Below are 26,727 nucleotides of genomic sequence, written 5' to 3'. Positions count from 1 at the left end.
CTATTAAAATCACCCAAGTAGACTACAGGGTGATGTTGTATTTGAATTACTGAGGTTGGCCATGAGACAGCTGGTGGTTTATAGTTATTGGACACTGTTATACTTCCGATTCTAACTACAACATTATGAATTTCATTGCCTGAGGAGGTGGAGATGAAAGTGGGGTTATCTATATCACATCTAATGTAAGTAGCGACGTCATATTCATTATGGTATGCGGCACCAAGTATTTCATATCCAGGTATTTTGCCCCTTTTCCGTAATTACAGTGTGTTTCCTGGATTGTGACCAGATCAATATTGTCATTCTTCAGTAGTTATGATAAATACTGGCTCTTAGAATAACTTATGCTTTCCATATGTATATGCCAAATTCGGATCGAAGGTCCTAGATTTCTTGTCGGCAAGTCCTCAAAATGACTATTGGGTATATTTAGCGATATGGCCTGCAGTTTGTACTTCTGTAGGCTTGTGTCTGCGTGGTCAGAAGAACCCATATTCTTGGTTTGTCTGATTGCCAGTAGCTGCTAGCTCATTTAGCATTACCCAGGGTGCACCATGTGGAGACGAACTAGCTTTAAATAAACTAAGATAAGAATAAAAATTAATTTTAAGAAAGATAAAAACAAACTAAGGTAAATTCAATTGTCACACCTATATAAAGGATAAAAAAACAATTTTAGAATAATTATTTTTGTGTTTTGACAAAACTATCATCTCTCTAGTTTTTAAATAATTAACTTATTATTAACATTATTTTCCATTGTAGTCTAAACTCAAATTTTGTTATTAGGCGATTCCAATTTTTAAAATTTCAAATCAAGATACTTAAAATTAAAGTGATGAATAAATATTGTAAAGAAAAACAAAAATTTGGCAGTAATGCTGATTTCCTTGAATATCATATTTATATTGAATTAAGTTTTGATGAAGCAGATTGTTTTTATAAATACAGCAATATTGTACTAATTTTAATAATAAATTAGAGTGGTTACATTTTCTGGTTATAACCATAGTTATCGTTTGACTCTCAATGGGTGGTGTGCACCCTAGAAACATTTCATAGGTACATATGATTATGTATTTGATAACTGGCTTAGAATACAGGAACCATGTACAAAGCATCAACTGGGACACATCAAAATATTGTACCAACCTAACTCAATGAATAGAAATTAAAATCAAAACTGCCGTTTTCAGGGCTATTTGACAAAGAATATTAATATTCAAATATTCTAAATTATGTAGAAGGTATGAGTAGAGCAAAGAAGCAAGTGCTAGAACACATATCAAGGGAGGAAAAAGCAACTTGCTTCAAGAAACACATGTTGCTGACAGAAGGCAGATAGTTTAATACTAGACTTTGAAATAGTGAAGTTCCATAATAGTCTCATAGAAAACTATGTTTTCTAGTAAAAATTAAGATAGAAGGTATCTGGTTTGGATACAAACAAAGAAATACTGCAATCATAGCTGGTGATTTAACAGTCAACATACCAAATGGGGTTATATAGCCTACCCTGCAAGACCCTATACAGCCTCTACAAATTATGCCTCCCCTGTCTCTGCGACCGGAAAGAAAGCAAAACACAAATCGGGGTGGTGTACTTTTTCAATTACTTTTCATATACGTCAGACCTGCCAGAAATTGTAAAAACATATAGACTATGTAACCCTTGCAAGTCAGCATAACAAGACATTCAAGCATGAAGAAATACCAAAATACCTTGGAGTCATACACTAACAGCATATGCTTTATACCACAACAAATGTGATGATAGGAACAGCATGGTTTCAATACCTTTGGTTTTTTTGGGAGCAGAATACATTTAGTCCTGTGTAGGGCTGCACACACACCCATAATATCAGGAGTGACAAATTCCACCTTAGTGGATTGGCTGCTAGTACTAGCCAAGATCATTACAAATTGCGTCAAAAAGGAAATACTGATCAAAGAATGGGAAAAATATGAAATTGCAGATATGTGAACAATCAGAAAAAGAAAGCCAATGTATAAAATTGCAATGGGCCTCATAATGGAAAACTTTCTTTTCTTTTCTTTCTTTTTCCTGTTTAGCCTCCGGTAACTACCGTTTAGATAATTCTTCAGAGGATGAATGAGGATGATATGTATGAGTGTAAATGAAGTGTAGTCTTGTACATTCTCAGTTCGACTATTCCTGAGATGTGTGGTTAATTGAAACCCAACCACCAAAGAACACCGGTATCCACGATCTAGTATTCAAGTCCGTGTAAAAATAGCTGGCTTTACTAGGACTTGAACGCTGGAACTCTCGACTTCCAAATCAGCTGATTTCGGAAGACGCGTTCACCACTAGACCAACCGGTGGGTTATAATGGAAAACTTAATTTTTAGAAACTAAACTATAAAATTGTGATTAATGGTGCATAGTTTCCATCTGTTTCTTTTCAGATGCTATAGTATTTCCAGTAGTGTGAACGTAATCCATTTATCTTTCTTTTGTAATTCTTATCTATATCGAACAATTTAATATAATCAAATCAAAAGTCTATAAAAAATTATTTTAATTTATTTTTAAATCATCTGCTTCTTTTCAAATTAGAGGTGAGAAGTGATTGCAAAAGTCATATTCCACGATTACTTTAGTGCAGGCTAACAAAATATTTGATTTTACGTTTTTATTAAAGAAAAACAAATTTGGCGGTAAAGGTGAATTTCCTTGAACATAATATATTGAATTAAGTTTTTATGAAGCAGATTGTTTTGATTTGTGATCCTCAAAGGCTGTTATGATTGTGCATTTGATAATGTATATGCGTAGGAATCTTGTGGAACAGCTGTTCAAATGGATATTCAGATTTATTAAAACAAAAAATAACATTGACTTAGGAAATCTCCTATATAATATTGCAGGCATTTGATCCATTAGGCTTACTTGGACCAGAAGATTACTTATTCCATTGGAGAGATTTATACATCCAATTAAGTCAGCTAACAGTATTACAATTGTGGGAACAATCTTTTAAGAAATTAAAGTACGTTTGGATGTTGAAAGCAGAATTCTATGTTATCATTAAAAGTACTTTGAAAACATAGTCATTAGAAAAATATCGCAGAAATTTATTAAAAATTGCAAATTATCTACTTTCAAATCAAATCATAGTTTCAAATATTCCATTTCTTTTCACGCAATGAAAAGATACTGTTAATTAGCTTTGAAAAACCTTTGAAGGAACTAGTTCTGAATTTTGAAAGTAAGTCATTTTTAATTTACTTTACTGTATAATGATAAAAAAAAACCATTTCTGTAGATGTTTGTTTGTTTGACTAGTTTAATTTCAAGAACTGCTGACTCAGAGAAAAATTGTACTTATTTTTAAATTTATTCTTCCTCAATATCTATACCTATTTAGTTAATATGTGCTCGTTCGTGTATCCTCAAATTTATCTTCCTTTGTACCTGTTCATGATTAATAATAATAATACAGTTAAGAAAGTAAAGAAACCGTTAAATAAGAAAACTGTTGTACCTGATATTCACCAACGTATACAATTTGATTACTTTAGTTTACAAGCTTACCATCATTGAAGAGGAATGATTTTGAACATCCATAACTGCTCTTGGACTACCCGATTTAAACTGGGAAAAAATGTAATATTGAGAATTTGAACCGGTTTATTTTTTCTAAAAAGTGCCCTAACTTCAAAAATAAATAAACATAATGATCAAAAGATCCAGTACTTTAGCCGACACAAACTCTATATCCTAGTTGCCAAAATTAAACAAAAATTTGTTTTCTCAAAGGAAAAATAAAAACCCAGAGTTTCACACTCCCTTGTGCTCTCTCCATGGACCCTCTAGCCTCCACCAAGGGTCCCTTAATTAAAAGAAGTTTGACATAATAGTACTGCTATATCCAGACGATTTTTTTCCGGTCTTGTGTGACCCAAATGGTAGAGTCTCGCCCTTTCATCTGGAGGGCCCAGGTTCGAATTCCGATCAGGCATGGCATTTTCACACCCTAAAAAACTGCCATATCCTCTGAAGTAAAATACCTAGTGGTGTCCTGAAGACTAAAAAAAGGACTGTTCTTTTTAAATGTTTTCTGAAAACAAATTGAAAAATTTGATATGGACAACACATGACTTCCTTGTGTGCCTATTAAATTACATTTACAAATTTTTTTAAAATGAAAAGTACATAAAATTTTATTTCATAAAAACTTTATATATTTTTTTGTACTTTTTCTTTGTTATTATTGAATTATTATTCATTGTAAAACATTTTTTACAATGAGAGGTTAATAATTAGTATATCATTAATTAAAATTGTATTTGGATATAACTCTGGAACCAATGAAAATAAGTACCACTATATATCGTTGAAAAGCTCTCGATGAGGGCTTATTACTGCAGTTGAGAAAGAATCCAAAATCCAAGCTCTTTTAGACACTTTTAGTTTAGTCGATTGCATTCAAAAGGGGAGTTGCACAACTAGATGTTACAACAGTCCTAAATCCAAAATTTCATAGTCAAAATGGATTCAGGAACGGTCAAATAGTTATTTCCATTGAAATCTGAAAACCAAAATTTTTCGTGATTACAATACTTCCTTTAATTCGTACAAGGAAGTAAAAATAGTGATTCAGTTGCGATTGAACAGCTATTGTTCCGTTGTTATGCTTACATTCTACATCATAGTCCGTTTCTAGCCATAATAATATAGTAGGTAACAAATTTTTTGCAAATTATGGATAAAAAATTTCACTCTTCATTTACATTACAATCGAAGACATTTAACATTTTTTAAATTAAAGGATAAAGGGATTGATTATAATTAAAACGCATAAAATTATTATTAATACTAAATATTTTAAAATTTTATTATCATTAATTTGATCACAATATTTTTATTTATGACACACAAAATACCAGAAAGGATAACAAATTAATGATTTTTTTATTAATATTATTTTTCATTTATATAATATTTAACTGATATTCATAATTAAATTTAATATAATAATTATTTATAATAATAATTATAATTGCGAGCAGTCATTAAAATACTAGTTCTATACAATATATTACATAGTGTTAAAATTATAATAGATTAAAATTACTTATAATTTTTATTAGTTTTAAATCTCACTTTATAATACTATAAATAACGTTATTATATAATACATAATTATTTTTTGAAATTCATGAATTTGTTTTTTAAATATTATGTTCTATAGTTTGTATCTGAAAAAAGTGATTGACATTTGAGAAAGCAATGATACAGAGTTGCCAGTTACAATTCGCACCTGTATAAGTGAGCTAGCCCAGAACGGAGATAGAAAGAAGAGGTTAAATGACCTTACAGGTATTTATGTTTTTCATTCTATACTACTGGTTAATAGTGACAACATTGAAGTGCTACCACGGTAACAAATTACTCATTAACCAATAGGTACTATGAACCTTTCCCTTCTAATACATTCAGTTACAAATGTCAATCACATTCCTATAATAGATAAATTATAAATAAAAAATATGAAATTATTAATTAGTTCTCTTTTTAAATTCTGATGTATTATTTTGTAACTAACTAATAACTGTTTTACGTATATATATATATATATATATATATATATACGTACATACAAATGTATATACATTTCTTTATTGTTTTTTTTTATGTACCTTCTTAAAAAAATTAAAATAAATATATTGTATTCAAGTAAAAGAGTGATCTTATAAAATGTATCTTTAATAAATTATATTTATTTCTGATAATTCAATATTCATGTTTAAATCATATTTTCCTACATTTTTCCGATGCATTTTGATAATTGAACATTTGATTTACAAAATGAAGTAGGTATCAATATGAAAAATGAGTTGGGATTATTAATCGTAGTTTGGATAAAATGTTGTACACGTAATTTGTAAAAAAAATCTTTATGTTTTTCTTTACATTCTAAAGTTCCTGAATCCAGAAATAGTAATGTTTTGTTATAAAATTATAATATATACATTGAATTTTATACATTTAATATAACATGATTAAATTTATTGTAGCAGGTATAGGAAGTAATTCTATTAAGCTTTTGAAAACATCAGATTTGTTTTTTTGGAATATATCGCATATTTGTTTTAAGGGGTATGACACTTTGAAGGTGGTTAATAATAATTTTATTGTATATGTGTATATGTTGAGTGCTATAATCTGATAGTTTTAAGTGTTCTGACATGATACAAGTAATTTGTAAATATGCGATTCGTAGAAAAACAAATATCTCAACAAATATTACACATTTACTACAGAAAATGGAGAGTGAAATAATTTCCGTTTCCCTTCTTTTTGGGCAAATTTGATTAATGTAATCAATAATACAGATACTTTCCGTGCTTTATAGCTGTAAGAAATATGAATATGAGACAGATAATGAAAAGGAACAGATCCGTCTCTATGGAAAATGATGAATTGAACAAACACTCTGTCTCTGTTCAGTCAGGAAATTTTATTAGCTTATTTAAAATGATTTCTTTTGACATATCATTCTAAAACAAAGAAAATAAATGTTTTCATGAACTCTCGTGTCTTAAAATTTAAGCGTTATTAAATTTGTCAGTGTTTGACTGTTTTATAGCGTGTCGTCTTACAAATGTTATTTATATTTATTTATTTGTTTAAGTTAATGAGATATTGTCTTAGTGAAAATGGTTTTGTAATCTTTATTAACAAAGTATGTAAAAGTATTTGAATTTTTGTCCTAATAACCCAAAATATTTTTCAACCATAACACTGGGGAAGCAATTAATTCTAAGCTGTGTTTAAAGGTTGATTTTGGGTAATGTAATGATGTTAAAACCTTTCGTATAGAAGATCCTGGGGATTTCCAGTCAGACTTTATAAATTTTCACGTGCATAAGCATTGAGATTAATATTGAATCTATCATCTGAATTTATCGTCTAAAATGGGTAATCTATTAAACCGCCAACCTGATTTCCTGATTGAAATATTGTCACTAAATATTTTTTTTACACTGATAAAGAATCTAAGTTCAGTTTTAAATAATGAAATATGTTCTTTTAGTAGCTTAAACTTCCATTAAAGATACATTTGTATAATAATCATGAAATAAATGATCTTTTACGTTGTTTACTTCAGATGTCTTTTGCATTGTAACAGAATTTTATTAAAATTATTACAAACTAATACAGTTAATTTTTAATCATTGTGTTTTTACAACGCTTGCTAAATTCATAAACTTCATTTATAAATAATGAGTTTTTTTTTAATTTTTCAGTTAAAAAAAATTAAAAATACCTTGTAGTTATTATTTAAGCGATTTATTTAATATTTATACATAATTTTGATTCTATTATACAAAGTGAATCATACATTTTATTTATTTTCGCTATGCTTATAATTTGTTTTTTATGAATAAGTTAATGGTAATTAAAAGTTCTTGTTTTTTTATTTTATTATTATTTTTAATTATAAAAGTTGTTAAAGATCACAGATAAAAGATTGTTCATCATTAGTTTACTACCGATCACTTAAAGTTATTATTTATACATTCATTTACATATAAAATATCACTTAATTCAATTTATTGTAGGACGTTTATGAAATTAATTATATAATAAAAATTTTCTGCCATATTTTAGTTTTATATAAATTTATTAATTTTAATTAACAAAGTAAGTTTAAAAGACTGTGTCTCGTACAATGGTTGTAAAGTTCTACTTTGAAATCATGTTAATTTTTGTCACATTTTATATAGGTGTAGAGTAGGCTTAGTATATTTTATGGTTTATGGACTGTGGTTGAAGAAAGTTCACAATTGAAAAATTGATAGGTGTCTCAATAAAACTGGTTATCTAACTGCAGAATATCAAACCAATTATAAATGAATAATTAAAAAAAAAAAAAAATTCAGGGGATGTAAATTCTCAGCTCATGAAAATGACTTTTTCTGTTTTATTTTACTTATTCTTTCTGACTATTGTTGACTTTACTCAATTATAAAAGTTCTATATCTTTTTTTATGATAAGAAGTGTACTTTGTAACATGTGAAAAATGTCAAACCTGATTGAGGTCTGAACTCAGAACTTCTGGACAAAAGATAAAGATGCTACCATTTTGGTACAGGTTGCTGAAGGAATTAGGAGGCTCTTTGTTTACTGATTTATCACTTCAATATTTAGGCTGTGATTGTGTAGCCACCAGATAGTAAACGGAGCCTCTAGGCATGTCCAAAGGCAGCTGTTCCCTATCAGATTTGAATTTCATTCCACAGAATCCTGGTATCCTCAACATGAATGGATACCTGTAGGAAGTTCTGATCTATATTTACTAAACACAAATGAGATCAAGAAATACAGATTGATGAATCATAGCATGAAACAAATATCCATCGCAGAGGATAAACTCAGGGTCTTTTTCAGGCAGTGAATGCCAATATTTTCCTCAATGTTTTAGGAGATCAAGGTGAGGAACCCTGAATCCAGAGTCGAAGAGCAAATTATTAATAAAATACTCTGTATTGACTAATAAATTAAGCATATGGTGTTAGTAAAATATTTTTTCATCATAAATTAAAGAGTCAATCATGAAAAGATTTAGAACTTTTTTAGATAAACAGCCTCACTCAAAAAGAATTTTATAATTTTTGGAAGTATTCAACTGAAACTATTAATCATTTATTTGGATTATGAATGCAGTAGTTTCATCCTGCATACTGTAACTAATATTTGTTTTATAAATATGATTGAAATCTAATTCATGCCCTAATTTAAAAAATATATAAGGAACAGTTTTGTTTTATAATGATACCAATAAGGAGGTGAGGACACGTGCATGCGTGTGTAATCCTTGAATTTCATGCAATGGTTTGACCATACTATCCTGTCAATGATGACCTAATTTAACATCTCTTGGCTTTTTTTAAAGGTTTCTGTTCTCTCTTTTGCTGAAAATTCTGCATTCATGCAAATGATTACCGTCATTATCAATCTTTCAAATTGTTTTGAATGCATGCATTTACTTCTTTTTTTTTTTTAGAATTAATAGCCCTGACTTTGTGATTCTCACTTCAGCCATTAGGTTTGTTGTACAGCTACAGAAAATATGAATCCCTTAATCAGTCCAAAGGCAGGTTTCCTATCAAATAATACCACGAATCATCAGGCTCTTTCATTTAGAACTTCTGACATCAGTAATATAGAGAATTTAGAGTCTGACATACCCTCTCAGAATCAGTAGTGGCAATAAAAATTCAAGGATAATAATCAATGGGGATGGGTGGTTTGAACAAATAATTTACCCATCAAAGTAACAAGTGATAACCTTCTATCCAAACATATATGTGTTACCAGTATACGTCAGGTTGAGGTTTAATTAACAGTACAGTTTTTTGCTTCAGGTGCAGTTAGACCAACTGTTGAAATTATAAGTAGTATAATCTTGAAATAAAAATAAAATAAATGTGAATTAGATGAAATCTGATTTACCATAGTCTCAACCATAAATACTGATATGGTTGAAATAATTTGGGAAGAAATCGGTTTTATATGGAAATCGTACTCGAATAGAAACATTGAATACTTATAATATCTCTAAAAACTTTGAAAATATATCTGCAGTTTAAGATGTGTTATTAAAATCTGCAGGTTTTCTAATTCCTACATTATTCTGTTTCAATTCATAAACGCCCTTTATTTTAGTACAATTAACATAAAATAAAAAAAAAAATTTATGATGTCTTTGATGCTTTAAAATAATAATGATACTCAATATGTAATTTTTTTGTTGTCTCAAGCACTTTGCACAAAAGAAAGTAGATTTTAATTATAAGATAGCAGATTTCAAATAAAACAATTTGCAAAAAAAAATTAAAAACCACTTATTTTAGGATTTTCTTTTTTTTGGACATACTTCTTTTGAGATCTACTCTAGCTTTATTTACAATCTCATTCTATAACAATCTACAGATGTGTAGCGTAACATAAGTGGTTAGCTATAGGTGTTGGTAGTTTTGAGACATATGAACAACATGATATAAGTACTAAATATTTGTAAACAGAAAATTAGTCGTTTTATTGTTAATGCCACTCTTGATCATATATATATATATATATATATATTATTAAAAAAAACAATTTTTTGTATGTCATGGCTATTTTCATCAATGGAAAGTAATACTTGTTTACACAAAAAACATACATTAAGAAAAGTCATTAAAATTATCTCCACTCAAGTATAGATGTTCTTTTTTATTACTTAATGATTTACCTTTAAATGACAGTGGAAATATTTATAAATAAGATTAATCTGCCTGATAAGCCTATTTAGTATAATCTATACTATTATATAAAGAGGAAGAGGGTTTTTATTTGTTCAGGATAAACAAACAAAACTACTTGATCAATTGCAAACAAATTTTTACCTATGTTTCTTGGCTTAACTGTGAAGGTTTTTAGATATATTTCATCTCAAAAAATCTAAAAAAAAATTATATATTAATACATGTAGTAGTGGAGATGCTGGTTGAAGCACAAACTTTAATGAATTAAATTAATGAACTGTGAACTGTAAGTCTCTATCACTGTATGAGCTGGGTTTGAACTGAATGATTAGAATCAATCTAATAATAATAATAATGTTAGAAAATAAATATTAGAAAAGAAATAGAATTAAGTTTACGTTAAATAAAATAATGTTATATAAATTTAAAAAGTGTCTTTTAACAATAATGGGCTTCCCACGGGGGCTGCGTGTGAGGCTAGAGTGGTGAGGTATGTCTACACGTCATAGAAGGCTAGGCCAATCATCACCATCAACCGGTAACAAACGGGGTATCCCTGGGATGCCGTTTTGGCAAGTGCTATGGGGTACTCTTATAATTTCTCTGCAAACAATTGTCCAATTTTCAAAATTCAAATGGGGTATTTGTTAGTAGGTTGAAGGCTAACTTTTGCATGCATCAGATACACTGTTGATCCAACAGATCACGTTTATTTGGAGATGTATGTATTTTATATATATATAAAGTTTGTCTGTTTGTTTGTTATCATAACACACGAGAACCAACCGACCAATTTTTTTTTTTACAAATTTGTAGGATACATTCATGTTAGCCCAGGGAAGGTTTTAAGCCATCAAACAAGGCCCTAGCTTCCTTGTAGGTTAAGATATTAAAAATATTCATTATTTTTCACCCCCAAGGGAGTGAAGTTGTGAATTAAAGAAATTATTCATTAAGGAAAAAATAGGTTAATCCATTTACTTCATTATTTCTGTCAGCATGGCAAAGAAATAAGTTATGCATTTTTCGTCGTTAAAGATGTGTATACTTTAGTTACCACAGTTACGATTATTCTGTCTTTTATAATCGAGTTTCTTTTACAGGTTTCTATAAAGCCTGAATACTATAATTATTATTTATCAGTACTATTTTCACAACCATGAAGATAATGTACAGTGCGGGGATCCAATGTGTGTAGCCCTCTGGGTAGATGGGAATGATGACTCAAGCAAGCTATGCAGTTGTCCAGGGTGCCGGTCCCCCTAGAAAATTGGGAATATCAAGCAAAGCGAGCTCTGCGACCATGGGGTAGGCCCCTTGGCCTCAGGAGGTTCCAAGGAGCCCCTGAGTTGGCTCTGGGATTTGTTTAGGCTGACCTGAGTCCCAAGGGTCCAAGTTCTGGCTAGATGGGCCGGCCCAGTCATTTCTATAATATACAGAATTGGTTTTTTTTTAAATTAGAATTTAAAAAAGTAGCAACATGTTTAGTGATGTTAAGTAATATTTTTGTGTTGGATAACTGTGAATTATCTTGTAGTATGTGTTTAAGTAAAACGTAAAATAATTCATTTTATAATAAAGAAAAAGTATAATGAGTGGTAACAAACTTCAAAATATCAGAAAAACTATTAGATATAATAATTTCAGATTTAAAAATTCAATATCTGTTTGTTATAAAGAACTGTACTGAGTAATCATTGCACAGATGTGGTACCAAACCTATAAAAACTAACATCAGGATTGAAATTACAATTAATTATACTTGCTATATTATAAATCTTAATTAAATATACTACATTTATATATGATATAATTATTGAAGTGTGTGTGTGTGTGTGTGCATGTGTGTGTGTGTGTGTGTGTGTTGCTATTTTTACTTTTTCTACAAGGTAGGTTTTAGAAATGTAACCTGTTTGCATATCATTTCTCAAAACAGTTTATGTTCCTGGAAAAGTATGCAATTTAAAAAATACAAAACCGTAATTAAAAGAAAATATTAATTTGAAAATCATTATTTTGTAGATATGTATTGTTTATTCTAATTCTGTTACATGGTATTGGTGATTAAAAACCATGATACTGATCAGTATTGTTTTCAGCATTGTTATGCATTAAATGCAACCAGAAGTAAAAAAAAAAATAATTCAATTCTGGTTACCTTTCATCAAATGTTAACAGTTTATATATAACATTCAGTATGTGGAATATTTTTTTTTTTTGGTGTACATGTAAAAAGAAAAGCAAGTATAAATATTTAAATAAATATTTAAAATTCAAGAAACTCAATAACAAATTTATACATATGCAAATTAAAAAAATGTGATTTAGTTAAATTAAAAAAAAATTAAAGATTTTGCATTTTAAAGCAAATTTTTAATCGTTAAAATAAAAAAAAAATATGTGTACAACATATTTATGTATGTCCTCAAATCAAAGTAATTAAATGAAAACTTTACCAATTGAGTCAGAGAAACAATTTTTTTTAGTACCAGAGATTTTACACTCTTATTTTAAATTTATAAAATGTAAAAAATAGTTTAAAAAATAACAATAAAAGGTAAGATATACCTTTTTCTTATTGGGTAGGTTTTTAAATTATTTGTTTAAAATCAAGTTCAGTGAAACCGAGTGGATCAAAAATAAAGGAAGGTTTCATTTTCATACTGTCACATACATGCTTCTTTTTGAGATTCTGTGATAATTAATTCATCAGTCTGTAAATAACTAGTGTATATGCACAAAATCCATTGATTCTCTTATTTATTAATTTTATTAGTTATTATCCGTGTATGATTTAAAAATATTATTTATATATTTAATGAATTCTATAATTTTATACCAATTGCTTTTACTATGATCAGCATTTTGGATCGTACATTGATTTCAGATTTGCTTCCAAGCAAGTATGTTACATTATTATTTTTTTAGGTTATAGCTATATTATTTTATTTTATTACTTAAATAATAAAATATAATTGTATAAATGCTGTGTAAAAGAATTTTTTCATTCTTTATTAACCTTTTTGATATTTTATTTCCATTTCTGCCTTTTATTGTTTATAAATGTTACTTTAACAAGAAAATGTTTATAATAGTAATATTTCAGACTTTTAAAGTAACCTACATACGTGGAAGTTATCTTGCGTTAATAAAATGAATAACAAAAGAACATGATTGAAATTTCTTTATGTAATGAATATATTTATTAGAGGTTATTCACAAAATATATAATATACTTTTTATTAGATTTTTGATACTTTTTTTCAGTTTGTAAAAAAGAGTATAACATTTTCTTCAACCTCCTGTAGTATGAGGAAATATTATGGTTTCCTATTAGTAAACTGTCCAAACACCAATTGTCTCGTTAATTAGGTGGTTCTGTTATGCTTTTTATCTTTACACAAGAAGAGATAGGATAAAGTCATTTGGTTTTAATGAACAAATGATACATTATCAAACAAAAATATTCATGAGCTTTAAGCTGTTCAAAACTTGAATTTGATGGCCCGAGAAGCTTATGGAAAAATGGTGTTTTAAATTTTAACAATAATAGGGAGTAAAAAGTGAAGCTTGCCGTAGTATGATATTAGTATGTATTATGATTGCTTGCCATATTTTCTGAGTTTCCCTTAAAATATAAATCTAATATTACATTTCATTAAAAATAAATGATTACACATTATTAGATTTTTTTTCACATTATTTGATTTTTTGTCAGATAAATTTAAATTTGACTCTGCCAGAAAATTGATATTTTCTTGAAGTCATAAAACATTCATTAGTATATTACATAGATCACTGCTTTTCATAGACCATTACTTTGCTTACAGTGGCAAATAAAATAAAAAAGAAATCCTACTTTATCTTTCATACCTTGCCATACCTTGTATGTAACTTGATATAATTTACCTGAATGTATTTGCCGTAGGATACTACTCTGCAGTTCTATACAAGTTTGGTATATTCTTTATTATTCATGTGTCAAATTGAGCCAAACTGTGATTTAAGTAACACATGGGAATTTAATTAAAATCGGTGAACATAGTATTTACAATAATAAAGTTAGTTGGTGCAAAATATATGCGACTTATTAGTAGCATTAGAAGTTTGTTGTTTAATATTTTGCAGTGTTAAATTACTTAATTGTAAAATACGGGAGAAATTCTATAACAAAAAGTGATTTTTTTATTATAAATTTACTATATTAATTTTTTTTTAAATATTTCTAATTTTTAGGTTCACGTTCTATATATATTTTTATAGATATAAGATTTTAATGCAAAAAAATAAACTTCCTTAATGTACATATTGCATTTAATAACCGATTTTTCTGATTTTCGTCAATCACATTCTGTAGTAATATAATTAAACATTCTTGGTGCTCTCAGATATTACATTAAATATGAATCGTCTTCAGTAATATTAAACGGTTTAAATAAAGTGTATTTCTTCTTTTTTTTTGTTCTTTTTAAAAATACTTTTATAAATGTTTTTATATCTCAGAGCTCACATATTTGTTGTCGATATTATCAACAACAGTCGAGTGATTCTAAGTTGTCCACCAATGTCACTGTAATCGAGGCCAATATTGACTGCTCATGTCAGGGCTTTGTCCAGGCACAGCTATTGGAACAGACACACCAGGTGATATCAGACCTAAAAAAAATAAATAAATGATTGTTTTGTTAATGTTGTACGATTATAATGCGTTTGAAGAAAGTTATTATATGCATTTAAGTCAAGTTTTTAATAAGCAAATTACAGTCTTTCTAAATAGTAAGATGGTATATTCAAAAATGTTTTACCGATTCGTTTAGCATTACACAATAGATCTTGATAAAATTAAGTTACTGTAGAAAAATTGTTGTCGCTAACCTGTTCAGATGTTTGGGATTTTTTTTACTATTTATAAAGCTCTCATTTAATATGTATGGAGTGAAATAATGACTGTATTTTACATAAAAACTAATGAAAATTGTAAAGTTTTTATTACTGTATTGAGTCATGGGAAGATAATAGTCCATGATACATAGCTTTCTTATTTTTCTTTTTCTGTTTAGCCTCCAAAACCACCATAAGGTATTACTTCAGATGATGAATGCAAATGAAGTGTAGTCTTGTACACTCAACCATTCCTGAGATGGTCAGGTTGACCATTCCTGAGATGTGTGGTTAATTGAAATCCCAACCCCCAAAGAACATCGGTATCGACGATGTAGTATTCAAATCTGTATAAAAATAACTGCCTTTACTAGGATTTGAACCTCAAAACTGTCGACTTTGAAATCAGCTGATTTGCGATGACGAGTTCAATCACTAGAACAACCTGGTGGATTCATGATATATGTAACTTTAGCTTGCTTAGTTATGGTTGCGGTATAAAGCTCAGTATATCCTAATTTTAAGAATGATTTGGCTCCATAAGAATGGCATGGTGGTTGTGATGATAACTACTTTGTAAATCATCATCATTATAACTTTCGAGTAAATGTATAGTGAGCACATTATGAAGATGTAGTTCGTAGTTTATTTTGACAACCTATCTCGATCACTTCAAATATCGAACTAGTTTGATTTTTTATTGCCTCTACCTGAACCCAACTGTGTGATTGGTTAGTACAAGGTTTTTCTTCCTCCAAACTCCCTTAAGGAAATTTCTGCTGTAGTGGTTTACACCGCAGCAGAACATTTTTTTATCCAAAAAGCAAGATTGATGTACAGATAGCAGTATGTGTCACACTCGTTCATTTTTGGTTGGATTAAAAAAAATATATGAATTAATTTTCAGTATCATTCTCATTTATGAGTGGAATTTGTCCGGTTGGTTCTGACTTTCTTGAAAATGATGTTAACCCAATTTTTTACCATTTTTTTGTTAAGTGGAAGTGCAGCATCATATTATATCTTTTAAAATTAAAACACCAACAACATTCTTGGTACATTATCAAGGAAACTGAGGTGGCTTAGATCACCATCTCATTATATTTTGCCAACCATCACCATGAACTACACACCACCTTCATCGCAAGCTACGCCATGATCACAACCGGATCGTTATGTCTTTACTTTAAGGCTGATGAAGAAATTTCTTTATCTTTGCTTTCATGTAGAATATTATATTTTTCTAATAATTAAAAATATAAAACCCATTTTAGTTCAAGTTATTGTGTGTACACGTTGTAAAGAAGATTGAAGGTTAAAATGAAGAAAGTTGTGTGGCCTATGTTGGTTAAAAGTGTAAAATTTATATTGTAATTGTGAAGAAAGTGACTAGATCATTGATATAATTCTGAAATCGCATTTATAACTTGAATTTTCATTAGTGTAGTTAAAACATACCTGCACTAATATCCAAATTTATGTTATATCCAAAAGAAAAATCACTTAATATTTTTATGAAAGGATATTCATAATTTTAAATGTTATTCTATATGCCTAATTTAATTAAAATATTGCTTGTCATTAGTCATTTAAATTGTACGAAGTACTTTTCTGTTACATTTCATTTTGTTGTTTCTTTTTAAAATTTCAGTGATTTAAAAAAAAATTAAACGTTACATTTTATAGAAGTGAAGAAAATGTTGAAGTTGTTTAAATTGCCTGTTAATGAGCAAAGTTTATTCCACTTCTGGCTTTGGTTGTTCAGCTACGTATCCTCTAAAAGCAATGGGTAAGTAGATACATGAGTTATGTAAAAATAAATTCTATGTAAGGTTTATTTGTAAATATTTCTTATAATGTACAGTAATATTTACCTGTAGAACTAGGTGTTGTTGGTGCGTATTGATGCGTTTGATAAGTTTGACTCGGTGAATGTCTATGAGGTGGTGCGGGATATGTTGGTAATGTTAATGGATCATATCTTGCCATACAAGGATAACCAGCAGGTTCTCTTTGTTGTAAACATGATGTCGGACCACCAGTTCCTGGATTCATTAATTGTCCCCCAGCTGTTCCACCCACCGGTCCAGTTTGAACCGGTTGTGTTGCTGTACCACTTGCTGTCATAAAACATTTACTGTCAAAACCAGTCATCGGTCCCATTGAACTGCAACAAATAAAATAAATAAACCGAATCAATTTCCCAAGAATTTTAAAGAAAATTGTAAAATTATTTGCCGATCTGCACGGCAGAGTAGTAGTGTCTCAGCCTTTCATCTGGAGGTCCCGGGTTCGAATTGCAGTCAGTCATGCCATTTTTCACACGTTACAAGATTAATTTATTATTCATCTAGTAACTGTAAAGGGGGATAAGCCTATTGTTGCTATGTAAATAAGTAACAAAAATTAGTAAAGAGGTGATATACATATTAGCACTTCCATCAGAATTTCTCTGTTTGAGACTTATTCATTTGTGCTGAAAGACTCAGGAATGTAAAAAACAGGGAATTATAATGGTTTTGAGGATCTATAAAGAAATATGCATTCTTTTCTTTTTACTTCCTTGTAAAAAGTAAAGGAAGTATTGTAATCACGAAAATTTCTGTTTTCAGATTTCAGTGGAAATATCCATTTTGACCATCCCTCAATCCATTTTGGCTAGTTTCAGCATGACATCTGTATGTTCGTACATATCTCGCATATCTCAAAAACGATTAGCCATAGAATGTTGAAATTTTGGATTTAGGACTGCTGTAACATCATACATGCCCTTTTGATTGCAATCAACTGGACCAAAAGTGTAAAAAACCCAAAATCAAAAAAATTTGGTTTTTGGACTTTTTCTTAATTGCAGTAATAAGCCATCATTGAGAGCTTTTCAATGATATATCATAAGTGGTACTTATTTTCATCGGTTCAAGAGTTATAGGCGAATAAATTTTAAGTAATGAAATATTTCAATCTTTCAAGGGGAAGGCACATCGGTTCAAATCTAATTTAATTTCCTTTTTTTTTTTTAACTTTTTTTTTAAATTGAAATATATTGATTTATTAATAATTATTAACCTCTCATTGAAAAAAAAAAAAAATTTGTGTACGTTCATTTTAATTCAAAGATTTTTACAGAGGTAAAAAGTAAAGTTAAAAAAATATATGTGTATGAAGTCGGATTCGAACCGATGTGTACATGGATATGGATCCCACACGTTCTTACTTACACCGCATAACTATTTGAGCAATATGAAACAAATTTAATATAAAATGCTGATACAGACATCACAAAAAAAGTCATGCAGTGTGGTGTCCACTACAATGCAATTGTGTAACTGTCCACTTTATTAAAGAATTGGAGGAACGTATCTCACTTTCAAATGGAATAAGTTTAAATGAAGTGCAGCAAAAAATGCGTTTATTTAATTTAATAGGCATAGAAGGAAGTCATGTGTTGTCCGCATCAGATTTTTTTTTAGTTATAAATAGTTCCTGAAGGAACCTCTCAAATTCCTGCCTAAATTTGTCTGGATATATAATTAAGCATAGCTCATTATCTGTTTATTTTCAATATTTCTTTGTTTATTTTAATCCTATTTATCAATTGAATAGTTTTTAAACATTTTTTTGTATCTATCTCGGTTAAGGGTTCATTTTTCTTTCTTCGTTAGTTTTCTATAATTTTTAATGAAGAGTGCATGCAGAGGATTACAGAAAGTAGTATGTTTTTCGATCAATGTTACTCATGTTAGCCATGGATAAAGGCAGATTGTACTATTACAGTTTTATTCATTCTTTTGTTTAAAGAGAGAGGATAATTTCTGGTCACCAAAAATTTCATAAAAGTGCGATCATAAATCTTTCTCTATGTTATTAATCTTAATGATCTTTATCGCTACTTTTTAATATCCTGTATTATTATTGAGCAAGTAAGTTCCAGTTTTAACTTGTTCTTAAGACACTAAGAAAGTTTGTCTGTTTGTCTGGGATACAGTTATGACCAAATCCATTATCTGATTTTAATTAAATTTGGTATAAGATTTTTCTCTATTACGTGGAAGATAAAACTTTTCATTTCAAAATGATCCCGTGCTATTTTCTTGACACGGGTGACAATGGAGGGGAAGTTTCAATCACTAACCTGCTAGAAGCAAATAGATTGAAAATGAGATTTAGTATTCACTTTTGATGCGACCTACTTCTGACATTAGAGCCACCATTTCCAATCTGTCTCTACCTATCTATGCAGAATATATTAATTCTTTAAATCTAAGATTTATCTTGTAAGACAACTCTACTGCTATTGTACAACACCATGCCTTTCTACAGACAGTATTAAATATTTAAATTACAATTTCAAATAGCAGTATTTAAAACAAAAATACAAAAAAAATCAATAAAAAATGAACAAACTAACACGAAGATGTAGAGGAAGAATCTCTTCAACAGTTACAAATTGGTGATGACCATTGCTCCTACAAACAGTGCTCATGATATTGCTAATACAGTAACATTATGGCTCTGAAATTTTTTAATTTTTTTGAATCTTAACCTTATTAATTAGATTTATTTGTAGCACTCAGTTCGTTAAATTTAGTACAAAGTAAGCAAAGTCTGTTGTTAACAGAAGTAATAAAAAGTACGAATTAGGTTTAATTACCTGTACGAATCTGTCATCGTTGGAATAGTCGGGTACATAGAATTAGGTGTAAATGTCGGTATTCTTGCTGGTGATGGTGGAGCATCATTCGGTGGATTGCCACCAGATTGTTCACCACCACGACGTTGATTTCGTAATTTCTCTTCTCTTCTCCATTTCGCTCTTCTATTTGAAAACCATACCTATTACAAAATGAAATAAATATTATTATACATTAACATGTAAATTTTTATATGATTAATTCATTATCACCTGGGATTTTACCAGAAGGCAGGTCTCTTATGTTTTCAAACATCCTATCCCAAATCTTCTCCTTTGCATCCTTCCAATCTTCACCTCATCTGTTTGATAGTCGTATAAATTAATCAATAAATATTTTTAGTAAATGATCATCCTGATCCCAAAGGGGAAAATCCCGCCATGTGATGATTAAAGTCACCACACCATCCTGTCTCTACGTAGTCCTGATGGGCTTTACCGGAGGTCATCTTCTGGACCCACAGACTGAATAACATCACTCGGTTAACTCAGCGGCCTCCATCAGGATGCCACCGATGCAAATACCACGAATGACACTTCCATCGGTGTAAGAATGTACTATCAATAAACACAAAAAAATAAAACCAAAAACAAACTGCTCAAACATACAAAGCTCAGTAGAAATAAAATATTTAAATTTTGAGCTATAACCCTACCAATAAATAAAATGAACATCATGAAATAACAGAACAAAAAGAAAACTACAGAGCACCTATCTTGGTGACAAGAGAACACCCAAGCTATCCCTAACCACCCGGTTAACTCAAACAGTATTGCGTTGCTGTGCTACATCTTATATTTTGTGTTACTGGAAGCCCGTTTGATCAAGAAAAGTGTTGTAAAGATGTGAAATAATAAAGGCCATGCTGAGTACTTCATGTTAATACATATATGCAGATGGGATTGAGAAAATAGGTCATTACCGGAGTTATGTATAAATATCCTTTACAAGATGTTTTTGTCAAATTGAGGCATACATTTTTAATTTCTTTCTTCATTTGTCTTTTTTGCTCTAGAACCACCGTAAGGTATACTTCAGAGGATGAATGAGGATGATATGTATGAATGCAAATGAAGTGCATTCTTGTGCAGTGTCAGGTCGACCATTCCTGAGATGTGTGGTTAATTAAGACCCAACCACCAAAGAGCACCGGTATTCACGATCTAATACCTTTATCTGGGTGTTTTAATACCTGGATTTATTTATCATTTTTAATTATTTATTTTTGCTATTTAATTGAACATCATATATGTTTACCATAATAACTGGTTTACCATAATCAACAGATAATGTAAAAATTCTGCTTCTTTCATCAGTTTAAATCAGTAATTTTAATGATAGATGATATTAATTAAGCTTTTCATCCTATTTTGTAGACTCTAGTTTGTTCATTCAATTAAGATTTCCTGCCATACATGTGTTTTCTTTTAACAGTATTGAATACTTTTTCAAAAAATATGTATCTATACTTTTTTTGGGTCCTTGCAAATAAATAGTAAATCGACACGCCTGTTTAGAGATCCAGAGAAGCTGAGACCTTTATGGTCTCGGCTTCTCTGGCTGTCAGCTGTTTATAGGTGTTGTTATATGCAGGTGGCAAATGAATAAAGGGCCCGAGTATCTTCTGGGATAAGATCCCTCTACCAAGTGCCAACAGCCTCTTTGAGGGTGGATGAGCGGGTAGAGGTCAGGGCATTCTGTTGTCGTCGGGACAGAATATGTCCTCAAAAGGTGGAAGTGCCAGAATTGGTCAATGGCATTAGGATGCAGAAGGTAACAGGAAACCACTGCATTAGAGATCCTGAAGGATATCCCTTTGAGTTCACATGGGATGCCTCTGTTAGGAGCTGGCTACGTGGACAGCCAACCTTCGCTAATGAGAAGGTGCTCAAATGAAGAATAATGACACATTACATCTGTATTTAAATTTGGCTGTTATGTTTTATTTTCAGTTCTTAAGAATTTTGTTTGTCTTAATTAGTTGAAGTATTTTTATTAGTTGATAGTATTATTTTACAAAAGAAAGAGATAAATTAAGCTATTACTTTACATTGTTTCAGTCATTTTTATGGCTGTGATGTATTGAAAATTAACCTATGTACAAGAGGCACCGATTAAAATAGCTTTTTCTTTAGTTAATGATGTTAGCTATTCTACCAGCCGGTTTAATGAATAACATGAGTGTCTTATGTTTTGGGTTGAATATCACGTACATTTTGGTGGCTTATATACATCAGTATATGTATTTAGTTTGGCATTGAAGGTAATGGAAAATCCCTTTACTTCTTCATTTCCATAGCAATTCTAGTATTGAATGCATATCATGCTTGAGAATGACTATTTTCTCATGAGACTCATGTCAGGTTACTTACAACTGTTATGATTATAGCATTTAACATACAATATAATAATTACATCAATAATATGCTTTTTTTTTACAAAAGTTTTATCATTCAGTGTAATCAGATGATTATATTTCAAAATCTGATGTAGTAAATGGAATTTACAAAAAATTAAAATTTGAGTCCAACTTTGTTCAACATCTATTCGAATAAAATTTTTAGGCAGTGAAAATTAAACTTTTTTTCTCATATTTAACTGGCTGATAAGCCATTATATATGTTGATAAATAAATTATATTTTAGAATAAAGAATAAAGAAATTGGTTTATAGAATATGGTTGTTGAAAGAAAACTTTTAATAAATTCTGAAATGTTTACAGCATTAATTACGAGGAAAATCAATTTTTAGTTTTATTGAACTTTGTGAATATTCCAGTCCTACTATGCATTATAGAAATCTGGTATTATATATCAAGTTTACTGCTTCAAAAATGAGGTAATTAGAAAATTAAGGGTTAGATTTTGATTGATAGGTTGTGCAAAACAGATACCTTTAAGGAACAAGGTATAGATAAGACTATAAAAGAATAGTCGTGCAGTACTGAGACAAGCAGAGCACATAACTGATATATACACATTCCAAAAATGGGAAAAAATTACAAACCGTTTAATAAAATAAATGTTTCTTCCAGGAAAGTGGATGATGCAGATAATTTATTAAAAATTGAACAGGTGAATTTTTAATCAAATTAATAAATATTTATGAATTAAAATTGATGATATATTAATCATTTTTTTGAACTTTCTAATCTACTTTATTAAATTTTTATCATATCTTCTTATTTACCAGAATATTAAATTATTAATATTGTGGAGTTAAAATATTGTAGCAGAAAAATAGATACCATTGATTACTGTTTTGTTTTAATTTAAATATTGATTATTATTCATTTTACTTTGCTGCATATGTTGCTGGAATTTAAAGAAAATAGATTCTATCATTAATAATCTATACAAATAATTTCTTTGAGAAAATCTAAACAGTTTATCCAGTTTTAGTAAAGTTGAGTAAGTTTTGGCCCTGATTTTGGCCCTGATTTTAGATTAAGCGTATACAATATTTTAAAAAATTACAGGTTGCTCATCTTTGTTAGAATTTTTGTCCTTATTATCACTATGTATAGAAAATTAATCTCAATAAAACATTGAACAACATTTTTGAAAATAATAAACTTCTTTTAGTTGTTAGTATTTTATTTACGTCAAAAGTGAACATTATTTTAGGAAAACTCCTAGGTCATCATGAAAATAAGTAATATCTTAAATTCGCTTTGATAATTAATTCCGTTTACAATGTAAACGATTAATTTTAAATGTAGTCCTTTATTTGTTTAAAAGTGAACCGATATATTACCCTAAAATTCTTATATTGAAACAAAAAAAATGTGAATTTTTCTAGCTAATAGGTTTGAAGATGTCAGGGTTTTTCAATTTATTTTTTTATTGTTTTCCTTATATTGCATTTATTATTATTATTACAATATTGAATTAGAGGTCTCTTCCGTGTTTTATTTTATTTTACGTTTAGATATAGATAATATGTTCTTTATTCTACTTAAGTCATTAAATTACGGCCAGAATTAATTTAAAAAATTTGAGTAAGACATAACTCTGTTGAACAGGATACAACGGATGAAGGGGTGAGAATATGATTATATTTTTTTCCCGTAATCAAAAAAAAAAAAATCAAAAATATTAAATAGTTCATTAATTCGCCACCAGGATATTAATAACATGGATTAAGCGTATGTTATTAGCGAAACTATTACAAATGTTCACTTATTCACCGTTCGAGCGTGGTTATGATGAAAAATTAATTTTGATTTTTAAAAAGGCAATACTTTTTATTTAAACAAGATATAATTTTACTTTTTAGCCAATTATAGCAGTTAAAAATAATTTTGTTAAAAACAGTCTATTTTTAAAGATATAGAAAAAATGATGAAGATATGCTAAATTTAATTTTCTTAACATTTGGCATCATCGATATTTATATAATTTGTATAAATAATATATTTCCACTCTCCAACAATTTTTTTAATGTATTATCCAAGCGCTTTCATAGTAATTTCTCCATCATCAGGGATTATTTAAAACTATGAATTTGTATTCGCGCATTTATCGTTAAATTTATGATAATAATTAAAATTAAAATTGTTATTTTAATGCGTTAACTTACCTGTATTCTAGCTTCTGGTAATCCTATTTTGGCTGCAAGTCTTTCTCTTGCAAATACATCGGGATAATGGGTCCTTTCGAATTCTAAAACATCATTTAATATACAATATTAGATATTTTTCTTATATGAATTATTTTATATTATATTTCGTATTAGATTAAACGTACGCGTGTCATGTTTATTAATTAATTACTATTTTGTTTGCGTATAAAGTGCTGTTTTTTATTCGTCACATAAAAGATATTAATTAAAATTTTGTCGTTTCCTAGAAAAATACAGCGAATTGATAATAAATCGTAAATCTTTATTCCTGTATAATTAAAATTACTCTTGGTGTTATTATCTCCTGTGAATGAAAATAAAAAATAAAAATAAAATTTTTTACGATAACTTGTTTTCTTTTAAGATTATACAGTCTTAATGTTAAATGAATTTCAAAATTTGGATTCGTTTTAGGATACATCAGGAGAATTAAGTTGTTTATTTTTGATAATGTTTTTTTATTTTTAAACTTCTCTTTAAGTTTAATATTCACAAGCTGTTAGTTAAATTTAATCGTTATTACTTGTTTTATTTTCATAAAACAAAAAAAAACTGTTACTTTAGATTTTCATTAAAAAAAAAAAAAATCGTTTTAAAAGATGTACAGAGTTTCTTGTTCAATAACTAATGGAATAAATTAATACAGGCAATAGTTACGTAATAAATGCATTGAGTGATCGCCTTCTATCGTCTTATCACATTTAATAAAAATATCTCTATATAAAAGTGATTTTTTATGACAACAGATTAAGTAAGAATATTATAGGAATGATTTAGGTCGCCCGTTGGATGAAAACGTAAAAAATGAAATTTTTTAATTTCATATATAGCGGTATAAATTTCATGCTGAAACATCGTCACGAATACACGAGTGGTATAATAACATTTTATTTGGCCTGATTAATTTTTTTTAAATTTTATTTATATACGTGATAGAAATTTGTCGACAGTTTAATAACTGTCACGATTGGCCAACCTATATAATTTCAACCGTACTTTGTGTTGTTTACAAAAAAGGAGTAAAAACTGAATTCTGGCAGTTAAAAATTAAAAACCTTTCCATTAAAAAAAAAAAAAATTATAATAATCAGTGTAATACAATTTAAAAAAAGTATTTTTGATGGTGTAAGGAAAGTAAATTAAAAAAAAATTCCAGTAAATTATACTAATATTTTAGTAATTAGAAATTAATAAAATGATTTGTGATTTATTACATTCTTACCTTTCTCAAGGCTATCTATTTGTTCGTTTGTAAATGACGTTCTATTTCTTTGAAGTTTTCTTTTTAATCTGAGTCTTGCTTGATCTTCTTCGCATGATCCCGGGTTTGAGTTATCTCCACCTGATGTGCACGTTTCATCCGATTGAATACCTCCATCGACTTCGCACGCTGAAACAAATCGATTAGTTATTTAGTCTTAATATATATATATATTTTTTCGAAAGAAAATTAATAATATTAATTTATATATATATAAGTTTATATATTGTTAAAATATAATAGTACATAGTATATTATAAAAGAACGTGATATTTATTCCCGGCATGCACCGTTTACAAATCTTGATGTCTTAAAAGATTTTTAAATATTTAACTTTTTTTATTGTTGCAACAGCGGCAGCTCAGAAATCGGCCGAGTAGTCGTTTAAAAAATATAGTTTTGTGAAAAAATGGAAATTTCACGTGAAGGTCTTTGATGATTTTTTACAAATTTAGTAAGTACTCGACTCAACAACAGCTCCTCGAATCGCTTCGTTCAACTTTTAGTAATAAATCACGTTCAGAAAAGAATATTTTCAAACGGTTTGCAGAATTTCGTCCTGTTCGCGCTCCCGTCAGCGATGAGTTTCATGAAGGTCGACAAAAATCGGTTGTTGTCGATGCTGTGCGCAACATGATCGAAGAGAATCGGCATGCGGCTTACCGTGAGGTAGAGACATCCTTAGGCGTATCCAAGACTATATTACATTCGATTTTGCACGAACGTTTAGCTGCGAAAAAGATCTGTACCCGATGGATTCCGCATAATTTGTCCGAAGCTCAAAAACAGGCTTGCGTCAATCGGTGTAAGGAAACGCTCAAAACCTCCGATCTAGGAAATGCAACAAATTTATACAACGTCGTAATAGAAGACGAAGCGCGGGTATATTCGTACGAGCCGGAAATTAAGCAACAATCAACCGCTTTGGGTGTTCCAAGAAGAACCGAATCTAACAAAAACGGTTCGTTCGCGAAGCACTTCCAAGA

General features: G+C 29.2%; 1 protein-coding gene across 1 annotated transcript in view; it reads right to left on the bottom strand.

Annotated features, from left to right (window-relative positions):
• Positions 1-14,852: 14,852 nt before the first annotated feature.
• LOC142332478 (paired box protein Pax-6-like) overlaps positions 14,853-26,727 on the bottom strand; it is a 202,164-nt gene continuing 190,289 nt past the window's right edge. The window contains exons 7-11 of the mRNA XM_075378928.1: positions 25,703-25,870; positions 24,439-24,521; positions 19,818-19,999; positions 17,041-17,333; positions 14,853-14,941 (exon numbers count right to left, since the gene is read on the bottom strand). Of these exons, the coding sequence (XP_075235043.1) occupies positions 14,853-14,941; positions 17,041-17,333; positions 19,818-19,999; positions 24,439-24,521; positions 25,703-25,870 (815 nt within the window). The remainder of the gene's footprint in view (positions 14,942-17,040; positions 17,334-19,817; positions 20,000-24,438; positions 24,522-25,702; positions 25,871-26,727) is intronic.

The sequence above is a fragment of the Lycorma delicatula genome, chromosome 11 (assembly GCF_047948215.1).
Source record: "Lycorma delicatula isolate Av1 chromosome 11, ASM4794821v1, whole genome shotgun sequence".
NCBI lineage: Eukaryota > Metazoa > Arthropoda > Insecta > Hemiptera > Fulgoridae > Lycorma > Lycorma delicatula.
This window is presented reverse-complemented; position numbering and strand designations above follow the sequence as displayed.